The sequence below is a fragment of the Protopterus annectens genome, chromosome 8.part1 (assembly GCF_019279795.1).
Source record: "Protopterus annectens isolate FY-2018-M chromosome 8.part1, PAN1.0, whole genome shotgun sequence".
NCBI lineage: Eukaryota > Metazoa > Chordata > Ceratodontiformes > Protopteridae > Protopterus > Protopterus annectens.
Genome location: NC_056742.1, coordinates 40,320,518 through 40,343,941, shown reverse-complemented (window position 1 = coordinate 40,343,941; position 23,424 = coordinate 40,320,518). Strand labels below are relative to the sequence as shown.

General features: G+C 39.8%; 1 protein-coding gene across 1 annotated transcript in view; it reads right to left on the bottom strand.

The window, feature by feature from the left end:
- LOC122810183 (cytochrome b-c1 complex subunit Rieske, mitochondrial) overlaps window positions 1–22,744 on the bottom strand; it is a 29,346-nt gene extending 6,602 nt beyond the window's left edge. Inside the window, exon 1 of the mRNA XM_044081660.1 lies at window positions 22,455–22,744. Within this exon, the coding sequence (XP_043937595.1) occupies window positions 22,455–22,665 (211 nt within the window). The 5' untranslated portion in view covers window positions 22,666–22,744. The remainder of the gene's footprint in view (window positions 1–22,454) is intronic.
- Window positions 22,745–23,424: the final 680 nt, after the last annotated feature.

Genomic DNA, 23,424 nt, shown 5'->3' with positions numbered 1-23,424 from the left:
AAGACTGACAGCAAGAATATGGGCAGATAAATTATCCTGTTGTGTGTACGTCTAATAGGCGGGGGGGGGGGGGGATAAACATGAATAGCCCTAATACTTGACAGCTTTAATCATGCAGTTTATGGCAGGATGGATCTTTTACTTCCAGATCTATTACTGCAGCAAGATTTATAAGGTATTCTGAAACCAAATGTGTAATTATTACTTTACATTACTGCCCTCAAAAAGGACACGAGAGAGATACTATTACCCTCAAGATTTAAAAGGGATCATCACTACCATTACCTTTCGATTTAAAAGGAATCGCCACATTTCCGAGAGATCAACCACAGATCGACTGCTTTTAGAAACAGAAAACAGAGAATCTAAATTTGACAAAAAATAAAAGGCATCCGAAATAAATGTTGTACATGCATATAAATAGTGTACTGCAGTGACCTGCATAGATTCCCACCCCCCTCCAACAAAACAAAATCAGAACATATTGGGGGGGTGGGGGTCAACCAAAAAAAAAATCTCTAGAAAATGAAAGGAATGTACTTCTATATACAGGTACAAGGGCATTAATTAAACATGCACGTACAAGGGCATTAATTAAACATGCTCTATCTACTTTCACTGGCTTGTGTGAGCAAGCACAAAATTATCATTTTAGTGAAATCACTCCCCTTCAGCTATTTAAATTTATTGGCCATTCTACTGTATTCCATAGTACCGGAATACAAAAGTGATCACCCCCTTTCAATCTATCTTGCTGTTTTAAAAATAGTGACTCTCCACTAAAACTTTTAGACTGGTAAAACTTAAGTCACCTACTTTCACATCTAACTTCTCTAGTGCACACTGCAGCGTTTAGGATAAACAATTTAGTTTTAAATCTTACCTTTAAGCATCCCTGTGACTAGCACTTGCTCTAATACCTGCTGGAAAGCACTATGAAGCCTTAAACTGATACAAGCCCTCACCTCTCCTTATTAATTAGGAGAAATTAATCATAGGTACTAAACAGCCTATAATTGCAACATACCTTGCTAAGGCAAGGGAAAACAGCTCCTGTACCTTTTCAAAAAAAAGCACCAAACCAAGCATGTCCAAGGGTCATCTTCTGTTTATTTCTCCTGTCTACCTGGTGATCTGGGCATACTGGGGCAATGCAGCAATTACTTCATGTACACAGACAACCCTCTCCTCCTACCACCCAACACTACAACCTGTGAGAGATGCACTTACATAGCCAAACTGGAAGCAAAGCTCTCTCTACCCAAGATTGTGCTAGACAGTGAAGACGAGAAGGTCAACACCTGCACTACACCTCAAGCAACACATAGCCCTTCTAAACTCACACCACCAACACCCACACATAGCAACACTAAATCCACATATGCGGAGGCCCTTAACTGTAACCTGCCCAAGCAACACGGACTTCCGAAGCTGAAACTCAAACACCAATCACAACCAAAGTGTCACACAGCTCACAACACCAGTGTGCCAACCAGCAACAGCTCCTAAGGCAAGACAATGTACCTAACACTTCAGTGTGCCTGACTATAGAGTCACCTATGACTAATGCCCCACTCACCAGGCTGAACAAGGAGAAACTTACAGTGAGCTGTCAGGTGCCAGGATCCAATACATAACTCATGCACTCAAGTCACTCCACAAGTACAAATAGGACTCTTGTCATTGTCCATGTTGGAGTGAATGACTTGAGACGTACCTCCCTGGACTACATGAAGAGAGACATGGAAGAGCTCTCGGATCATGTGGCCCAGGCAGGTATGACCCCAGCCCCGAGTAGCATCCTGCCTTCGCCCAGAATGATACCACAATACAAGGACAAAATGATAGACTTCAACAATTGGCTAAGCTTCTGGTGCCCTTCAAAGGGGATCTAGTATTTGTCTGCCTGGGACGACATGATCGACAGACCACGATGCTTTGCCAGAGATGGTCTGCACCTGTCACCCCTGGGACTCAGGTTACTGGCCAAGGCTCTTGCCACCCCTATAGTGCCTTTTTTTAGGCAAAGTTCAAAGGACAAAACCACCACTGTAACAGGTACAAACATGCAAAATCTGAAGGTAATGCTACTCAATGCTAGAAGTCTAAACCTCAAAATGCACTCTCGAGGCACTCCTAAAAATGGAGAACATCGATATCTGTGCAGTAACTGACCAGGATCGAAACACTAAAGGTGGAGGAGTGTCCATATTCACCAAGGATATTCACACCACCAGGTTAGTTGCCCAACACAATGCGTCTGAAATTCCCCAGGTGCAACTAACACTAGGTAAGACTGCAATCCAAATTGTAGCTTGCTACAGATCCCCCACTATGCCCCAAGATTCTCACTACACCTTTCTAAACATACTGGAAAATATTAATATACAACCAAACACCCTAATACTGGGTGATTTCAACTACCATGCCATTAACTGGGAAAACTACTAGTGTACCAGCACCTTTGCCCAACGGTTCTTGGAATTCATAAATTCCAATGCCCTGGATCAACTAATCCAGAGTCCCACCAGGGCTCCAATATCCTAGACCTGGTCATTACCAAAATGGGAAATTGATGCTCCACACCTATGGTCACCCCCCCGTTGGTCAGGTCAGACCATAAGCTAATCACCCTCCACATCCCACCCCCCCAGTAAGGAAACCTTCACACTTCTCCAAAGCCAGCTTCATGCTACTCAAGTCAGAAGTTACAAACTTCATGACACCCATGCAGACGGGAACTGAAAGTTCGACTGCTGAGTCCTACACTAAGGCACTGTACAAGCACATCCACTCATGCATGAATCGTGTCATCCCAAATAAAACCAAGATGTTCTCTTCCAAAAAAAAAAGGAAGCCAATCTGGTGGTCCCCTGTCATAAACAAACTTTACAACAAAAGGAAGAAACTGTTGCAGAAAAAGAGGAAAATCCCAAGATGCAAAAATCTCCCTTACCAGCCTCAGTAAATAGCAGAGATCCCTCATAAAATCCTCCAAAGCTAGTTACGAAAATAAAATTGCCAAAGATTCCAAAGACAACCACAAGGCATTCTATAACTATGTCAAGAATCTAAATGGCAATGCTCAGATCTGCTCTGAGCTACAACAGAATGGCATTGAATATATTGACCCCAAGGATATTGCCAATATCCTGGCAGATTGAGTCAGTGCCAACTTCACCCCCCTCTCACCCCCTAAACAGCCCATCTCAAAACCGGAAGATTGCCAAATTCCGGTAATAACGGCCACACAGGTAAAAAAAAATGCACTCTCCAAAGCTAAGAATACAGCATCCATGGGGCCAGACAACATCCCGGGCTGTGTACTACATGAACTACAAAATGAACTGGCACCTCACCCAAGTGTCATGTTTAATCATACCCTCACCTCAGGCTTCATTGCCCACTGAGTGGCACACAGCTACAGTTATCCCACTCCACAAGGGGGGATCCACCTTGGATCCCGGGAGCTACCGCCCCATCAGTCTGACGAGCCTGAGCTTCAAGGCCATGGAACTTATAAACAAAGACATTGGCAACCTTAAAACACTGGACCCCACCCAGTTTGGGTTCGTTAAGGGCCGATCTTGTCTCCTGAACCTGACTGACTTCTTCGAATCAATCTACAGAGCCGTAGATGAGGGTAAGGCAGTCCACACAGCCTATCTGGACCTCGCCAAGGCCTTTAACACCATCCCCCACTCTGGAATCAGACAAACTTATTAAGCTGGACATTAAATCCCTACGTCACTCGATGGGTTGCCAACTGGCTTACTGACAGAACCCACACTGTAAAAGTAGCTGACTCCAAATCCAGCTCCAGACAAGTGGAGTACCTCAGGGTTCAATCCTGGGACCTCTCATTTGGCATCTACTTCTCTGAAGTACAGGCCAACACTAAGGGACTCTGGCTAACAAAGTTTGCAGATGACTGCAAACTGGGAGCAATTTTTGAATCTCCAAATTATGTCGATAAGTGCCTTACAGAAACAGATGCTTGGTGCCAGAGCCATGGGCTCAAGCTCAATGCCAAGAAATGTATAGTTATCCCCTTTGAGAAAAAACATGCACCCATGAATTACCACATAGGTGGCAGTACACTAAACACCAAAAGTGTGATAGACTTGGGGACACAGATTAACAGTTGTCTCACCTTCAATAACCACATCGCCACAACAGGAAATCCTTCTATGTGGCACACCTCATCACCAAGGGCTTTTCATCCAGAAAAAAAGGAGGTCATTGTCCCATTGTACTCATCCCTCATTAGACCCATTATAGAATACAACGCCCTATTTGGTATGTACCTCTCAAGACATTACTGCAACAACTGGAAAGGCCGCAGAAATACCTCACTAAAAGAATCACAGGCCTAAAGCAGATGCCCTATGCTGACCGCCTTAAAAAACTCCAGCTATACTCTTGTCGCATATCGTCTACTCAGAGGCAATCTCTGCTTAACATACAAAGGCCATGTCAAACCCAGAGCTGTTGGACATGCTACACTTAAAGAAATCCCAAACCCTCAGAACCACACGCTCCAGGGATGTAAACCTTGTCATCACAATAAACAAAACATGCTGGAGGGACAGGTTCCTGACCCAGAGATTCCCCAGACTCTGGAACAGACTGCCCATACAAGTCACGCTGAGTGCCTCTTTGGCCCTCTTCAAAAAGGAACCTTGATGATTGGCTGGGAGAAAGGAAATTCACCCCGGGGATCACGTCAGTTGCCCTGCTAGACAGGGGTCCAGGGAAGTAAATAGTGTGGGAAGAAATAGCCAGGGAATTGTTCTGGCTAGGCTTGTATAGGCCCTAGGGCTGATAGCCTAGTATCAACCTATGAACCTAACCTATGAAAAACAATGTCACTCACTATGAACCTAACCTATGAAAAACAATGTCACTCACAGTAGCAGCTCCTCTATGAAGACATGTATGAAGAATAAACATCAAGGCTCTTAAAAATAAGGCAGGACTTACACAAGCTATGCAATGTTCGACTGAAAACGATTGGGTAGATTATAAGGAATGTATAATGTTTGCAACTAGGATTGTGCCAATGAATCAGCTAAATACTAGAGATTTTTCATGTGTGCATTGCAGCAACTGTCGAATTAAGTCCTTCAATACACTTTCCCCACATTAATGGAGTATATTTTCCTTTTCATAAAAACAAATCCCAAAATAGTTTAGTGTATCCCTTGAAGACGTCACTTTAGAGATAGGTCTATTAAAAGTGGGCATTTTAATTTCTCCAAGTCTTTTGGGTTTATAATGCTATTAAAACAGATCCTATATTCTTAAATCAGGATAGGATATGAAATTAAGAATAGTTCAATCTTTGATGTTAGAAGTGCTCTTCACAGCACCAGCAATGTGCCCACGAACAGACTCCTGCAATTCATGCAGAGCTACATATATTGGTAGCACACCTAAACAAGACCGTACATTCTTTAGACCCACTTTTCCTACTACTACTGGAACTGTCTAGGTATCTTTCTTCCACAATGCCTTTGTTTCTGCATATTTTTTCCATGGACTTCTATAATCTAGCTTTTTTATGCATCTATTTTTTTGAACTGTTAGTAATGGGTGATCCCATGTGATGTACACAATCTTTCTCTACAACACTTGGCGGTTCATGCTTCCAATGCTTCTCAGCTACTTCTATATTGCAGTGTTTGCACAATTCCCAATGCAACAATCTTGCTACAATATCGTGCTTTTCAGTTTACTGGCCCCCTGCAATGAATGTATCAAGACTGCAACAAGGTGTGCAACCGTTGCCCATCTGTTTCTCCCCATGTTCACTGGACTTTGCAATCCAGTACATCCATAGCCCACTATCCTATGCTGCTATTATCAACCTTTCATTCTTTGCTTTTAATTCACTTCTCCTTAACCATTCTTGTGTCAAATACTAAATCAATCAATGATGTTCCTCCAGACGATCTCTATATTGCTTCTCCACATTTATTTCAGTTATCTTCTAATCTTTCCGCCCAGTCTATTTTTTGGCAGAGTCATTTAAAAAAAAATCAGTTGCCTGATTTTTGTCCAATTCTGGTTTGATTGCGTTACAAACACAAGCTGAAAAGTGGAAGATTACACTGAACTCTTTAAAGCAGGCAAATAAAATGTTTACATTACTCAAAGCTTAATGGTGGTTGATAACATGTCTTCCATGGAAGACGGGCAGAAACATGAGTAGAAAAAAAAAAGAAATCTGGAGTCAGAACGGCTTTTACAGTAGTAGACAACTAAAAATAAATGACAGCATTCAGTGCCAAAACTGAAAATTATTAGCATTGCAAGAACCAATGCCAGATAAGAGTATGGAATGTTAAAAGAATGATTAAGGAAAAAAAATATGGAGAGATTTGTAAAAAAAAAAAAATCACAGAATGTAAACAAGGAGCAGAGAAGAAAAGTGAAATAACGTAGGTTATAGGCAAATATGTTAGCTTACAAGCACCCTTTCCAAGTCAGGGGGAAGTGTTTACAGTGGCCAATCATACTGAACTATGTGCATTAAATAGCTGAAACATTTCCAAATGCTAAAAAAAAAAATGAAAATGTAAATCACCCTTGCAAGATGTGTTATTAGTGGGGGTACAAACATGGTACACTTATCTTGCAGCACTATGGAAGAGTGACAGTTACATCTGGATCACCCTGAAAATGACAAAATTTAGTGATCGGTCTATATGAAGGCTCTTAAAGCTGGTACGAGGGGGGGGGGGCAGAAGTGGGGGGGTTCAAAGCCCATGAAACTGCTGGCCTAATAGATGACACATAAGGACTAAGATTTAAAAACGACCACAAAAATATTAGTAAGCAAAATGACCAATTTGTCAGACTGAAACAAGAAGCCAACCTGATAAATAGCTCCACCCAGAAAGTATGTTAGAACAATATGACAAAACAACTTAATATGCGAATTCGAAGGTTTACATTCATATGGTCAAGCGCACATTGCTCAACCACACATTTTACTGACTTCTCTGCAAATCCTGTAATGCTGTTGTAAAAATATGGAATTCGACATTTCCGATCACTCTACACCCTAAAACGGGTGCCAACATATCAAAAAATGGGGTGGGATTTTGCAATTTTGTAACACTTGCAATCGCATTTTTGTGATGTTGCTGCACTCCTTTTGGCCGTACCAAGTCAACCATATGCATGTACACTGAATTCCAGAAAATAATTCTTTCCCCAAACACGAGGAGACTAGAGTTTTCTCTTCAGTATAAGAAAATAACTTCAGAAAACAGAAACAGAAGATGAAGAGGTAGCAAAACACGGAATTAAATTTCTTCCAAACAATCAACACTGCTAAGAGGGTATGAAGTACCTTGATAAATGAATGGCAACACCTGCAGGATTGAGCCATATACTGAGCACTATATACTGAGCACTCAAAACAGGAGAATACTGAAAGAACCCAGAAAGCACCCAGATGGAGTGGGATCAACAAGGAGGGGGGTGAAAAACAACCACTCTTATGACCATCTTCATTTCTGCTCTTCTTGTTTCTTCAAAAGGGCTCCCAGTATTCCATGCAGCACAATGTCTGGCGTGGATAAGTCTAATCAACTTCTGTCAGAGTACCACAGCATAAACACAGCAAGTGGTATTGGTCTCTATCCTCCTTCAATATGGGAGCAAATGCTTTCACATCAAAGACGGCACTAAGTCCAAACTGAAATTTCAGATAGTGAAAGACTCATGAAACCAACACAATAAGCAATAAAGACATTGTATAGATCTTTAAGACATCTCAAAATACAGCATCATCACACCAACATTTAATCAGTGAAATCACAGAGGGGATATTGCCATAACTATGTAAAGAGGAATACGGTTTGCACTACTTTTGCAGTATGAGCTCCATCCAATGGCACCTCAGACAGCATAATGGTTGCTGATTTTCATGATAATGCTGCTGCCAGTTAGACCATTCCAGCATACACATGAACATTAAACAAAAGGCATGGCAGCAATAGTCTGGATTGAAAAGTGGAAGGCAATGCCAAGGTTCAAAAGTGCATAGAGCACCAGTAATAGCATCTGGTATGTATTTAGTCACTAATCAGACTCCTACTACAATTAAACCTCAGACTTGTTTTAACAAGAGAGCACAGATTCTTTGCAACTCTTCTGCCTTAACTTCTCTATGCATAGCACTCCATCTTTTTCAAGAGTGACTCCTTAAAAACACTGAACCCAGCTATGTCATTTTGCACCCTCCTACTGTGCACTGTAAAAAAGCTAACATGCACAACGTAACGGGAAGGTTTACATATGTCAAGACATAAGGGTTTTATAAGACTGGCTCTAGGTGGACTGTGCTCACATATGGTTTCAAGAATGTTGGTGTTAGCAACCAGGAGTGGGGTTAGACGTTAAGCCTGACAGAAAAGCTCTCTGTCAGGGTACTGGTGAGGGCGTAATCACCTTTGTCGCTGACAAAATGATGTCCTTTCTAGTAAGGACTTGCCCCTCACTTGGAATACTCATTAAGGGAAAATAAATGGTCTCAAAAAAAAAAAAAAAAAAACGAGTGTTTGATGATCTGAAAAAGGAAAAAAATTGGTGTGGCAAGTTCACAACACAGCAACGTGTGACAACGAAGTCTCAAGGCCCTTATTAGTTACTCTGTAATATGGGAGTCATGCGTCACTACCCAGGTGAATGCCAAATCTAAAGCATAGCTACCATGCTCTCATGAACAGAGAGAAACAAAAGCACAGGCAACACCCAGTATCAGTGGTCCTGTACTTAAATGTCAGGTGGACATAGTAGCAGAAATAATAGAAAAGCAAAAAAGACCCCAAAAGTTGCTGCTGCGGTGTGTATCTACATTGCTAGTGAACGCAGTTTATGAAAAGATGAATCTATTTCAATTCCCATTTTCAAGTGCTTACACATTTAGACTATAATCCTAAAAGAAACCTACATTGTTTGGTTGCGCATAAACAATTAATGAATGTGATGCAGAACAGTTTCAGTTTACTGAAAAAAAGTGTGTTCCAGGGTGGCGTCAATTCTTCCAGAGCACACAAAGTTAAACACGTTCTCCATGGTTAAACAAGACTTAATTTTCCCTCCCTCGTGGAAGTACTCAGTGGAAGTACTCAATTTTGCCCATTCTGAAACAAGGCAAGGACCCCCAACTATGTGCATCCTACAGACCCATATCATGAAACATAGATTATAAAATGTTCATATCTATCCTGGCCAAAAGACAAAAAGAACATATTACCCAATCCTAACACACTTTGATCAAACTGGCTTCATCTTACATAGAAAAGTTTGTGTGTCTTTCGGCTTTTCCCGGTTAGGGGTCGCCACAGCGGAACTCCGGTCCACTAATGATTGGTAGTGGATTTTTACGTATCGGGTTACCAGCCCTGACACACAACCTTCAACGAAGGCACGCCCCATTCACGTATGCCTCCACACAGAAGACGCTCTAGCTGAGAATCGAACGGGACAACGTCTTGCTATGAGGCGACAACACTACCGCAGCACCACCACAGCAGTTCTCTTACATAGAAAAGTGCACAACAATATTAAGCTACCATCTCTAATAGACATTGCAAACAAAACCAAGAAACAATAGACTATTACTAGTCTGGATATTGATAAGGCGTTTGATTCCCTTAGTTGGTCATACTTACAAAAACTCTTTAAAGAATTTAACTTTACTTCAGATTTCACTAAACTGGTATTAAATATTTATAGTGATTCTAAAGCATTTGTTAAGATTGGTTCATGTCTATCAATCCCCAGTAAAAATTCATAAGGGAACTAGACAAGGTTGCCCTCTATCCCCATTATTTTTCACTTTGTCAGTGGAACCTTTTGCTTCATTTATTAGAATGTACCCAAATATCAAAGGATTTTAAGTTAATGATGGATACTGTCCCAAAGTTCAGCTTTTTGCTGATGATATTCTAACATCATCCAGTGACATAGAAGGCTATTTACAACATATCATGAATGCCATAACTCTATTTGGAAAAATCTCAGGGCTCAATTATCAAAATAAAACCAAAACACTTAAAAATCAATAAGAAAATAGCAATTTGCAAAAATACAATATGTTCAACTGGGAAAAAAGACAGATTATCTAGGAATCTAAGTGGAATGAGACTTAAATTTAACTTCACTAAACTGGCAGCTATACTCAGTGACATGACTGTGGAACACAATGTTTTGCACCATGGAAGACAGACTTACATTAATGAAAATGATCATTTTGCCCAAGATTTTATTTTACATACACTCATTGATTTTACCCTCCTCCTATGAAATTCTTTAAATAGATTCCCTACTACTAACTTTTCTATGGCTCCCAAAGAAACCAAGAATAGCCTATACATGGCATGTTAGAGCATGTGACAGTAATGGGATTGGCTTTCCCAACATAGAATTCTATTCCACATCTGTTATTATTAATATAATACTACACTGGTTTTCATCCATATACACCTCTAGCTGGAAACAAATACATGAAATGCATACAACTTCCTCTGAGAACTCAAACCCAGGAAACATTTGGAGTTAACCAAATATTTTGGATACTCTGTGAATATTGCTTATATAATAAGACATTTAGCCACTTCTCACATGATACAAGCCAAACGTTTTATATTTTCAAAAATATAATCAACAATTCTAGTTTAAAGAACACCTTTTTCGTTACATTTCCCATTGCTTATACACCAGATTGCCTAGATACCTTCTATATCAATAAGATGCAGAATCTCAAAGAGAATAAAGTTTTGGCACCAGTGTATACACAATAAGAGCATCCAAACAATGAACTTTCTCTTAGCCAGATATAATGTCTGTCAAGATAATTGGCTCTGTATTCAATCTTTAAGACAGTTTGTTGAAAACAAAGTGAGTGTCAATAAATCTGGAAACTGATATTATACCAAGATAGAAGCAACTATTCATATGGTGTACTTCGATGAATACTGAACATAAATTAAGCACATCACCTGTATATAAAATCCTATGATTCTCCATAAAGATTAATGGTGAACCTTTATCTAATGATAAGAAACAGTTATTAAATTCAATAAAACACCATCATCTTTATATTGGAGACTATATACCTGGAGATTTATTCAGAGAAGCTTTAACACTCCACACAGAATTGACCTTATAACCAAGAGTACAGAATTGACCTTATAACCAAGAGTAATGAAAGCAAATGCTAGAGGTGTGGTGATATTCTTGAAGCCAACTAGGTTCATATGTTCATCGAATGTAGAACTCTCACAATACTGGAGTGATTTTAGACATTTCACAAAAGACCTGTGGTCTGATAACTGTCAAATTACTAGCTCTGATATTAATGTCCCTACCCCAAGTGTAATTCCTTGACATCAGTTACCTGTTCTTTGGGTAATTCTAGCTATTGCTCGAAAAATAATTACACTAAACTGGAGAAATAAGCAAGATCTTATGTTTACAGAGTTTATTTCAATAGCAAAATCTGTGTGTAAAAAAGAAATGTAAACTATTTATCAGAGATCATCAAATTTAACACACAAAAGGCTAGCTTGCCAAAAATTGGAGACTGTTAGATAAATATTGATTACCTTTCTTGGATAAAACAAATGTTTATCATGGATGTTTGTATACAGTGCAAATAATTATGTTTTTATTGTTTATTTTTAATACTTGATGTCCATGTTTATTAACAAAATTTAATAAAAATGTTTTTGGAAAAAAAAAAAAAAAAAAAAAAGAAAGAACAGTGACAAAAACGTGAAATGAGAATTCAAGGTAAAAAACACTCAGTTAAATTTTGGCATGTACAGGACATTGATCAACCAGCTGTATGTGCAAGTACCATATGGAAAAGACAGCATGCCATGCCATACAATGGAAAATTGTTCATCAAGAGAAAAACATGAGTCCAAGTACCGTGACATTCATTCGCCAGTACAAAGCATGGGAGAACTGCACAGAATTTTGTCTTGGTAATCCACAACCCCATTCAAAAGACTGATGTTAAGATTCCTCACTAAGCTCCAAAACAAAACAATAAGATGGATACCAAGAAAAGAAAAATGACTTACAGAAGCAGTACACCCAAGTATGTGCAGTGCTCAGAACGACACACGCAAGAGATGTACTTCTCCCCCCAACCCACCCAAAGTGGTCAAAGGAGGAGGCTGCGTGGGATCTGTGACCAATTACATTGAGTGCACTGCAGGTAAACAGAGTAATGCAAGCTGAATGTGTGTGTGGTGGACAAGCTGCATCAGAAAAAGTAAACTGGAACATTCTGTTTCAGCATTTGGAAGGTACCTCAAAACTATGCACTATGGACAGCCATCAGAACATGAGACAAACCAACAGTTGTGCCCTTAACATTGCTGCAGGATGGCCAAACATTACAAAGCATGGTAACTGGACTGCATTATTGAGACATTCACAATGTCGGGAGACTTCAAAGCACATCCATGAAGGAGCCTAAGAATACTTCCTGAGACTCCTAAAAAGTAAAGCACTAAAAAGGGAAAAGTGTGTAAGACTGTGTACTTAAACAGAATGTGTACTAGATGGCACACAACTGCCTGACAGGCAACAGAAACTAAATAAATAAAAATGCACCCATCGCATTCTGTTCTTACTATAATACATTTGTGTATACACATTATATATATATATATATATATATATATATATATATATATATATATACACACACACACACACACACATACACACATTATAATATATATATATGGATCTACTGTACTTCATCGAAAGAACACTTCTTCGAAAAAGAACAGTAAACCCACATTTACTTGAAAGTGCACTTAACATTTCAACGACCCGACCAGGAACACCAAAATAATGTTTTTTGCAGGGGGCAATCCCCACGTGCCCCCCACACCATACTTAAATATACCAACTCCGAGATCACACCATAGTGGGGAAACAGGTAACTTTCCTTTTCCCCACTGTAGTGTGCTTTGGCTCCTCAGTGTTCCTTAATGGTTTGCTGAACCGTTCTTCGCGGAAGTGCACTTTCGTGCAAGTGTGGGTCTCTTCTCTTTTTCGAAGTGATGTACTTCCGATGAAGAGTAGACCCATATAAATATATATATAAAATACACACACACCTCTATCCCACCATATAAATATATATATAAAATACACACACACCTCTATCCCACTTGTATAAATGTTCAAATATGTACACCATGCACACAAGGTACCACGCATTACAGTGATCACATTAAATTAACCTGAAATTTGTACCAAGTATTTAACTGGCTTTTTACATCACATAATATTACTGTTTACATACAAAAGGAATTTCAATTAAAAAAAAAAAAAAAGTTTCACCAGCTCCAATGCTTAAGAGATAAAGCCCCAATTACAGCCTAGGGAACCACAGTTAGATTTGCAGCATGGGCACTTGATGGAGCTGGCTGGCTGGCTGTGGAAGATGGGCAAGCTCATTTGGGGAGAGGGTTGGGCAGAGCAGGATACATAGTGCTACCATCTGCCAGATAAAGGGAATGCATTGCAGAGGCATTATGGTATGGACTTTTAACTCACCAAGCTAGCCTCTCAAAGAAGCCCTCATTATAAACAATTCAGTCGAGTAGAGTCTCAAAGGGAAAAGGTACTGTAAAGTCTGCGTGGTGATGGGGATAACTTGTCCCCCTCAGCAGCTGGAGGGATGCTTGAGGACTTGCAGATGCGGGGAGACTTTTGAACTTTTTTTTATACCTGCCTATTTTCTTCAAATGTAGAACTTGAAAATTTTCACTACTGACAGTTTCTTCCTACTCGTCCATAAGATTGAAATATACAACCATACTATTACTCACAGAACTTGTACAAATCCCTGATTTTAATGCTATGGACCACTGAAATGTTTAATTATCCTGTTAACACTACAAACTTCAATGCACTAACCACACTTGCTTTGTCTTGTCAGCCTCACTATTTCGTCCCCCCAACTTAAATAAATCCAAATCTACCTGACTCTGTGGAAGTCTTCTCATGAAATCAGCAAGCATACCTCCACAATGGTGTTAGGAAATGGAATGAAATGCATAAAGAATAGGTCTGCACTACTTATTCAATGAGAACTCATTTTACTCTATTTTGTGATGTGTTTCACATATCCTGCAAATCAGGTAGGTCTTAGCAAATTGGTACTAAATTTTGCCAGCTTTGAACAAAAAAATTTCTTCTGTGAATAAAATGTGACAGCTCAAATTACTTTTGTTCAGGCAAGCCGCTCAGCACAACTTCTTTCAGTACCTGCATTTTTTTTTAATTCCATAATAGTTAAATCAATATTGGTAAATTAAATAGAATTAATTAATTTACTTTGCCAATGGTAACTGTAGTATTAACAGATTTAGTCTCTCATTGGGAAATTCACTCAATATATCCACTACATGCCTTGCCTGGTCTGTGCCACACTTTCATTTCATTTCATACTTCTGTAGGTTACACATCACATGGTACCCTGTTTTTAAACACGGTTTGAATCGGTTAACTGACAGATGGTTTGTGTGACAGTTGAAGGAACAAGCTCACGTGTACCAAGGTACGGTCTACTAAAACTGCAGCACTGACACATTTAGTGGGACACTCAGGGTCTGCAGTCATGCTATCTACATCACTGATCAAATACTACACAATGGTGACTACCTTTAGGAGTGTATGGTACTTCTACACTGTTGCCTCTGGTAACCGCGAACACCTGCCACACCCACACAAGCTACATTTTACACAGCCACATAGCAGAATAAGACTCACTGGCTCACCAGGGTTACACCCATCTTAGACCAAATCAAGTGCCTTCCAATACCACCCTACCTACAGACAGTCATACACTACTTTCAGGAGCAGAAGTTAATGATTACCAACAACTGCTCCCCAGTTTTTACAGTAATCCTCCCTCCAGTTAGGCCACTTCATTATACACACAAAAGTTACATGCAGGTCACGGTAGAAAATGTTTGAGCTGAAAACTGGAAGACAATGCTGAGTTCACAATGCAACTTCAGCAGTAACTCTAAAAGTGAAGGGCAAGTAAAAATATCGATAAAGCAACAACATATGCTAGCCAGAGCACCAACTCGGAAAAGTAGAAGTCAGCAGTGCATCACTTAGATACACACACCCTTACGGTTGTATATAAAACCACCAGCCATGAGCACTTGAAATGTATTAATTTTATGTCAAAGTATAATTTACTACAACACTTAATAGAAAATGAATGAGTTTAAACATGAACAGAATTTTAACAGCCTACCCTGACCTATCACTGCAAGGAGCTAAAGACAGGCAATTTATTTCCTTACCCCCTTATTGCAGAAAGAAAAGCAATTTTGGGTGCCATTTGGGGCCTTCTTTATTTGGCAATTTCCCCATCATCACCATTTCTAGATCACGCATTGGGTTTTGAAACATCTGGTCTTTTCTGAATTCTTTTTTGTTGCATTCAATGGCAGTTTCCTTGTCATAGTGATAAATTATTCTATGCAATATAAACATCAGTCTGTAACAGTTCACTGTAATTTCATATCCAAGCACTTACTGAAAGGTACATCTACTTTTCAGAAAACAAAAAATGTATTTACAATTTTCCCACATTTCTTGATTACAGAAACATTCCTGACCTCTTAAAACGATGACCTATCACGTACTAGAGAGAGTGATGCCCCACTTTTCCCTTTTTCAACTTACTGGTTTAAAAGCCCACATTTGTGCTGGTTTCCCACCTTTCCTGTAACTAGACTAGTCCAGATACAGATCTGCTGTATCCAGGACCGTTTATAAGCTTCTGAGCCCCCCAAGCCTTTCTTACTACAGCACTCAACCTTCCTCTTTACCTAGAGAAAACAGTTTTTGTGCTTACTTTCCTCACTTGCTTAGAGAAAAAAAGCTCTTATACTCACTTGTCTAGAGGAAAGCAGTTTTTTATTCAGGCATGTCCAAGGGTCAGCTCCCAGTGTTCACTCCTGTATATCTGATGAATATGGGCATCTTGGGGCAATGTACTAATAGCCCTCTCCTCCTACCACCCAACACTACAACCTGTGAGAGATGCACTTACCTAGCCAAACGGAGGTAAAGCTCTCTCCAACCAAGACTGAACTTGACAGTCAAGAGGAGAAGGTAAACACTTGCACCACACCACATATCACACAGACCCACTAAACCTACACCACCAAAATCCACACATAGAAACACAAAAACATTCGCAGAGGCTCTCAATCTGCTCAAGCAACAGAGACCTCCAAAGCAGAAATGCAAGCAACCTCCACCCCCCCAACACAACCCACAGTGTGCCACTCAACCACAGCCCATAAGGCAAAACAATGTACCCAACACACTAAGTCATAGGTGACTATAGTCAGGCACAATGATGTCCCACTCATGAGGCTAAACAAGGAGAAGGTTACCGTCAGCTGCCTGTTGGATGCCAGGATCCACCACATAACCCACGCACTCAGGTCACTCCACAACAAGTACAAATATGACTGTCACTGTCCATGTTGGTGTGAATGACCAGAGACGTACCTCCCTGGACTACATGGAGAGAGACATGGAAGAGCTCTCCGACCTTGTAGCCCAGGCAGGTATGACCCTAGCCCTGAGTAGCATCCTGCCATCACCCAGAATGATACCGCAGTACAAGTACAAAAATGGACAAAGCTTCTGGTGTCATTCTAAGGGGATCCAGTATCTTATCTGCCTGGGACAACATGGTCGACAGACCATGATATTTTGCCAGAGATGGCCTGCACCTGTCACCCCTGGGATTCCGGATACTGGCTACGGCTCTTGCCTTTTTTAGGCAAGGTTCAAATGACAAATTGACCACCTTAACAGGAACAGGCAAGCAAAAACGGAGGATAATGCTATGCAATGCTAGAAGTCTAAACCTCAAAATGCACTCAGAGACACTCAAAATGGAGAACATTGATATCTGTGCAGTGACTGAGACCTGGCTCAAGGCTACAGAGAGCACCCCTGCATTACCAGGCTATAACTCATACCACACTTTTCAGCCACCTAACCTGGACCGGAACACCAAAGGCAGAGGCGTGTCCATATTCATTAAGGATATCCACACCTCTAGGCTAGATTCCTGTCCCAGAGACTTCCCATACTCTGGAACAAGCTACCCATCTATGTCAAGCAAAGTTCCTCATTAGCAATTAGCACTCCAAGAAAAATCTTGATAAGTGGATGGGAAATAGGAAATACATCCCGGGGATCACTTTGGTAGCTCTGCTCGACAGGGGCACAGAAAAATAATTTTCTTGGGTGGCGTAAGTCAGGGAACCTTGTTGGCTAGGCTTACTTGGGCCCTTTGACAGATAGCCTAGTACCTACCTATAAAGGGGGTGTCTCTAGTCTTCCCAAGCTACATTACAGCTATATTAATGGACTATGCGCTTCTCCCTACAAATATGCTCACACATATGCCTCTGAAGTCCCCCATCCAAGAAGACGTGAGCAGGCTGTGCATCTTCATCCTTCTCCCTACCCAGCTGGTTCCACCAGCACCTGGGACTCTACCTGAAGCAAGGTCAATTGTCACAGTTAGAAGCTCTATCCCTCCATGCCACTTTGCCTACACAAGTTATATTCAAATTCAAAGTAGTGATGTGGAAAGCTCCCTTAGAACTACAAAATAAAAATAAGAATGTTAAATATTCAAAGATAAAAACATTCAAACATAAGAACATACTCAGCTCTACCAAATTTACACACCTGTCAAGCCATCAGGTAATGATGCAAAGGCATTTTTTTTTGTATCTACATGGACACAGCAGATGCACACAAACTAAGCAATCCTTCAGTCATTGCCTTACCAAGATGATAAGCCAATATCAACATGAAAACATTAAGAAAAAGCATCACCAAACCATACAGACACAAAAACTTAATTTACTCTCTTGTCCTTTAAGCAAGCAATAACCAATGCCACAGGAAGTTCTTAATTCATACCGCTATTTAAAAAAAAAAAAAAAAAAAAAAAAAAAAAAAAGTTTGTCACAGCCAGAGAAAACAGGATCTAATTACTGGACAGAAGGGAGGGTTACATAGAATATTTTGATCTAAAAACGTTTACACAAGTTACTTGAGGAAGTTCTAACCATTTGAATAATTTAAAAGCGGAGCAGAGATTAAAATTGTAGGGCAGACTATACAAACCTGACCACACTGTTATAACAAGTCGCAAATTTAGTCCTTAGGGAGATTAGTAATGAATAGGGGATACATAAAGCAGAGAGAGAAGGTGTGTACTGGCGAATGTTACTTTACAGGAATATGACTAACATTTTTTGCTCCGTCGAGCATACCAAGTTCATTATTTTTTGTAAGAGATGTCTGCAGATTACTTGAGCTGAAGGGCATATTATTTGGAGTATCTATTATTACACCTAGAAGTTTAAAGAATAACTTCTATTGTGGTGTTTAGTGAGTGTAGTTTAAAATTACCTTTTTGTATAGTTAGAGAAAAATAAAAGTGTGGCTTTCTTTGGCTTAAAGAAAAGTTGGTTATAAATTAATTAGCCTCCTTTCTGCGAAGTTGAGAGAGTTTTGATTATAATTTGAAGTTGGGAGAGATATGAAAATGAGGGTAGAATCATCTGCATATCGAATAAAAATAGCAAGCTAGGAGAATGAATGTCTGAAGATTAAAAAGGGTCCAGAGAAAGTTTTGTGGATCACCAGTGTTGGAGAAAAAGAGAACAGAGAGCCATTTAACTGACTGAAATCTATCGAATAAACAGAATACCACTTTAGAACTGTATCTGACATGCCCAATGAGACCTTTTTTGAATTAAGTTTAAAATGGAAGACTGTATTGAAGGCTTTTGAGAGGTCTTGAAAGAAGGAAAAGACTAGTTTACTGCTCTCTCAAGATAATCCAGGAAAGATAAGAGGATGGTAGTAGTATTATGAGCTGTCCCTAATCCACACTGTGAATGGGTTAGAAGATTTTCTTAACGTAGGCAATGTAGAACTTGTTTATTCTCCAGTATTTTTAATCGGGGAGGCGGGGTAGCAATCTGCCTGAAGTTAGTTATTTCAGAAAAGCTATCACCTTGGCAAGTGGGATGGTGTAGAATTTTTTCCAGAGCAAGGGGACATTCGTGTTATAAAATCGATTCATACAAGAATCTTGGGACAGGGTATGCAATAGAGGTATAAGCAATCTTTAGATACTCAGAATATGATTATCAATATATGAGGAATAGGGCTGCAGTTTGTTTAGCAACTGTTTTATACTGGAGGTAGGGGTTTGTTTTATGAGGAATACGGAATTGTGAGAAGTAGGAATTTGTACAAGAGTACAGTAGGTATATGAGGAACTGTATGTAAGTGATGCTATGGAGTCAATAAAATGAGAATTTATCTGGTAGCAGTTTGGCTATCTGGGAAAAGATTAGGGGTTATGCCCCTGGATGTAGAATTATAGTGGACCATTATTTTTGTGGACTGTTTTTGGTTACATAGGGGCTTAAGTATTATTGCTTCCTGTCAATATTAACTTGTCTTTTAGTGGCATTACAGAGTTAACTGCACTGTAGGGAAGTAGTTTTCTATTTCTACCATGGTTTCCATACTTTATCTATCCTTTGATGGTCCTTTATATCCAAATATGGTGGTACAAACAAAAGCACCAACCACCACCAAACTGGGAAAACTGATCAAAGTGGACAAACGAAGCCTTGACATATATTACTGGCAAAACAGGGAAAAAATACATGCCCACATACAGAAATGAAAAATACATGCCCACATACAGAAATGAATGCATACTTTCTCAAATGCGAAAAAGGAAACTTCGCTAAACAGTAATATATGCAAAAACTCTAAAGGAAACCTGGGTGAAAGCTAACAGTGCACATAATCCTAATTGAATGCTGATAAATTACACACCAGAAATCAGCCAAAGAACCCAGCTGCATTGCAGCCCAATGACAGGATCACAGACTCTCCACTGAAATTGCTTTAAAAAGCACAGAATGACAACCGCTCCACGTTCCTCTACTAAATAAATCCAAATCAAACCAACAGTTTAATCATATAAAAAGGGTGTTAATTTCTGTTACGATGCATTAACCTATAATATATTCTCACACCAAAATGCTTAAGTAGCAATGCTGACAACTATCTGCCCAAGAGTCCATTGTAGTTTGAAGTGAAGTTTAAAACTGCCACAGTCAAGTCTTGTTCAGGTGGGGGACTGTGCAGGTGTGGGTCTGGCTAAAATACAATGACTTAACCGTGTGTCGTGGGGGGTCAAAAAATAAATAGTACTTTAGACAAACTTATATGCTGCAAAGGGGTGGTCTGTCTCCCCACTAGCATTCCTTCACACACTGCATATACAAGAAGACAAAAATAATCCAGTAAACCCTCTAATGCCACTGGCATTACGAATTCATAAGGGAAAAAACTGCCAGTATGGAACAATGGAAGGCTTGCTACTAAGCATCCTAAGTGTACAAAAACAGCATTTCACCTCTCCAATACCTCTGAAGCAAAATCCACTGTATAAAGAACACCTTTTCCAACTGAACCTATACTAACCCCCTTACTCTACATAAACAAAAAACATCTTATCAAAACAGCAAAACTAACCCTTTCAAATGCCTACATCTTACCCACTATACGTTACAGCTCCCAGCTCCCAAATTCTCACCAGCCTCAACACTGGACTACTAAGTTAGCAACAGCTTATAACATTGCCAGATTTGCTTGCCAAAATTCTAATAAATCCCATCACTGTCTCTTACTAAAAGAACAAAATTGGCTAGAATTACCTAACCTGCTTCGGTATAAATCAGTTTCAGATTATTCATTCCATTCTCTACAAACCCTCTTTCTGTCCAACTATCTCATCTCTAATCTCTCATTACCTACCCACTGGATTACTCCTCAGTTCTGAACAAGGCCTACTAAAAATCTACAAACCAAGGACCAAAATGGGTCACCTAGTCTATAGCTTTATGCCAATGTAATTATCCCCAGTAAACACTCGCCTATAACCTTCTACTTCTCGTTTCTTCCTTCTACTTCTCTTGTTTCTTCATTCCCTTCAATAAACAAACTTATTACTTGTACCTTCTCCTCTTGGTACATCACTGTACAAACATAAATAGTAAAATATTTCAGTTATTTAACTATTCCACTACTATGTAATTATGAATGTATCCCTCTGATGAATTTATTTCTATGTAGTTCACTTGCCACAGTTTAATGTAGGACACTGCTGTATCTTGTTGTATCTTCCGGCTTTTCCCGGTTAGGGGTCGCCACAGCGGAACTCTGGTCAGCTAATGATTGGCAGCAGATTTTTACGTACAGAGTTACCAGCCCTGACGTACAACCTTCAACGAAGGTACGCCCATTCACGCATGTCTCCACACAGAAGACCCTTTAGCTGAGAATCGAACAGGACGTCTTAATGTGAGGCGACAATGCTACCGCAGCACCACCACCGTAGTACTGCAATAATGTGTGGCTCTGTAATGCAGTAATCTGTGGCACTGATGAATGTATTTAATATGTAAAATTTCTATTTTCTGTTGGAGCTTTTCTCCTCGGGCCTCTGCTGAAAATGGGCATTTGTAGCCCAGTCGGACAAACCCTGTCAACAAATATAAAATACATAAAAAAAATAAAAATGGAAAGCAGGTTGAACATTACCCACTCTACCAAGGTTTCCCCGCAACATAGTGTATCATTGTAGCCTTTTCTAATGTCAAGGTCACTCACAGCTTTAACAAAAACCTAATACTACGAATCTCCCAAACAATGCTCCACACATTAAACGAAATGGCAATTTGAGTGGTTATTCAATACTACTACCTCCTACAACTTCAAATTAATTATATAATTTGACAAAGTTTCCCCTTTACCTTCCTGCTAACAACATTGACGGTGCATTCCTACACAGGCATACCTCTCAACCACGTATATTTTAGCAGAATGTCCAGATCTTTACTTCTTATTTTTAGTACGTTCCTCGTAAAATTTGTGGCTTTCTGGCAAATCACTGAATAATGACACAGATTTGAGTTTCAGAGTTCATATCCTTCATAAAATGCATGCCAACATACAAAGTTGCTAGCACAACTAGACCTAATTTAATACGAGCAACAATTAAAATATGTCCTTATTCCATGCCCCCCCCCCCAACCTCTCACAAACAGTTCCACCTTATTTTATTCTTAATTGCAAATATTTCAAATACGTTTTCACTTATAATCATCATAACACCCTCCATATTATACACATGAGATACTGATGAAACTTAAAAATAATAAATTTAAGATCACAGCCAACAACTGCAGCGACATGTCACTTTATCCTTTCTAAATAAGCCTGCCAGCTTATAAATCTATAGTTAACCTTACCACCAACACTAGCTACAGCCACAGGCCCAGTTTTCGCAGCTTGTCCGTTCAAGGACTCACGGCATAAGAAAGGCTTCTTCAGATCTAGCACTAATTTTTCTGTTTGGGTGACAACTGCTGGAATCAATGGCTTTAACGGACCCGCTACACCATAAGACGTAGCAGACAAATAAGGAGCAAAAGCCCCCGAGCGAACGACTAATGACAGCATATCAAAAATCTTATACCACCAAAAAGGTAGGAAAGACTACGACCTTTCAGCGGCACGGAAAAGAATGGGCACTGTTTGATGACGTAAGCAAATTATGTTTAAACGTCATGCGTTCGCTTCATTTCGTGTAGAACACTGTCTGTGGAGGAAATTGAAATTTTTTTTTTATATTTAATGTAACAGTTGTTTCTTTTGGATTTAAGAGAGGGAATGTTTGTATCTCCCGTGCACTTTATTATATATATATATATATATAATCGTAGCTCTTTGTCGTGAACGCAGAAGCGTTAAAAGTTCAGCTATACAAAGCTCTCAAATTCTCACTTCAGAAACACTGTACTATGCAGACACGTTCAGCTTTGTTTTACAGCAGTAGTCCCCGTCCCCCAGCCGTTTGGCGCAGGAATGACTGTGCCACAGTGTGACTGACGTGCAGTGGTTGTGAGTTATGACCTAGCAGGCAAATGGTATATGATTGACATGTCATGCAGATTTGTCTGTGACATCATGAGTATTCAATGTAGTGCGATATCGGAGTTGGTATATTTAAGTAGGGGGTTTAGGGAGTGCAGGGGGCTTGGCCACCTGCAAAGGCAAATTGTTTAAAAGAGGCATCATTAACAGTGATTAAACAAAATGCACAAGCTAAAAACTACATCTGACAAAAACATCGACATGTTTCAGCATTTTACAACACCTCACCTGCTGCTGGATGTTGGACAGGGTTTGAGTGGGCCTTGCTACTGCGCATGGGGACTG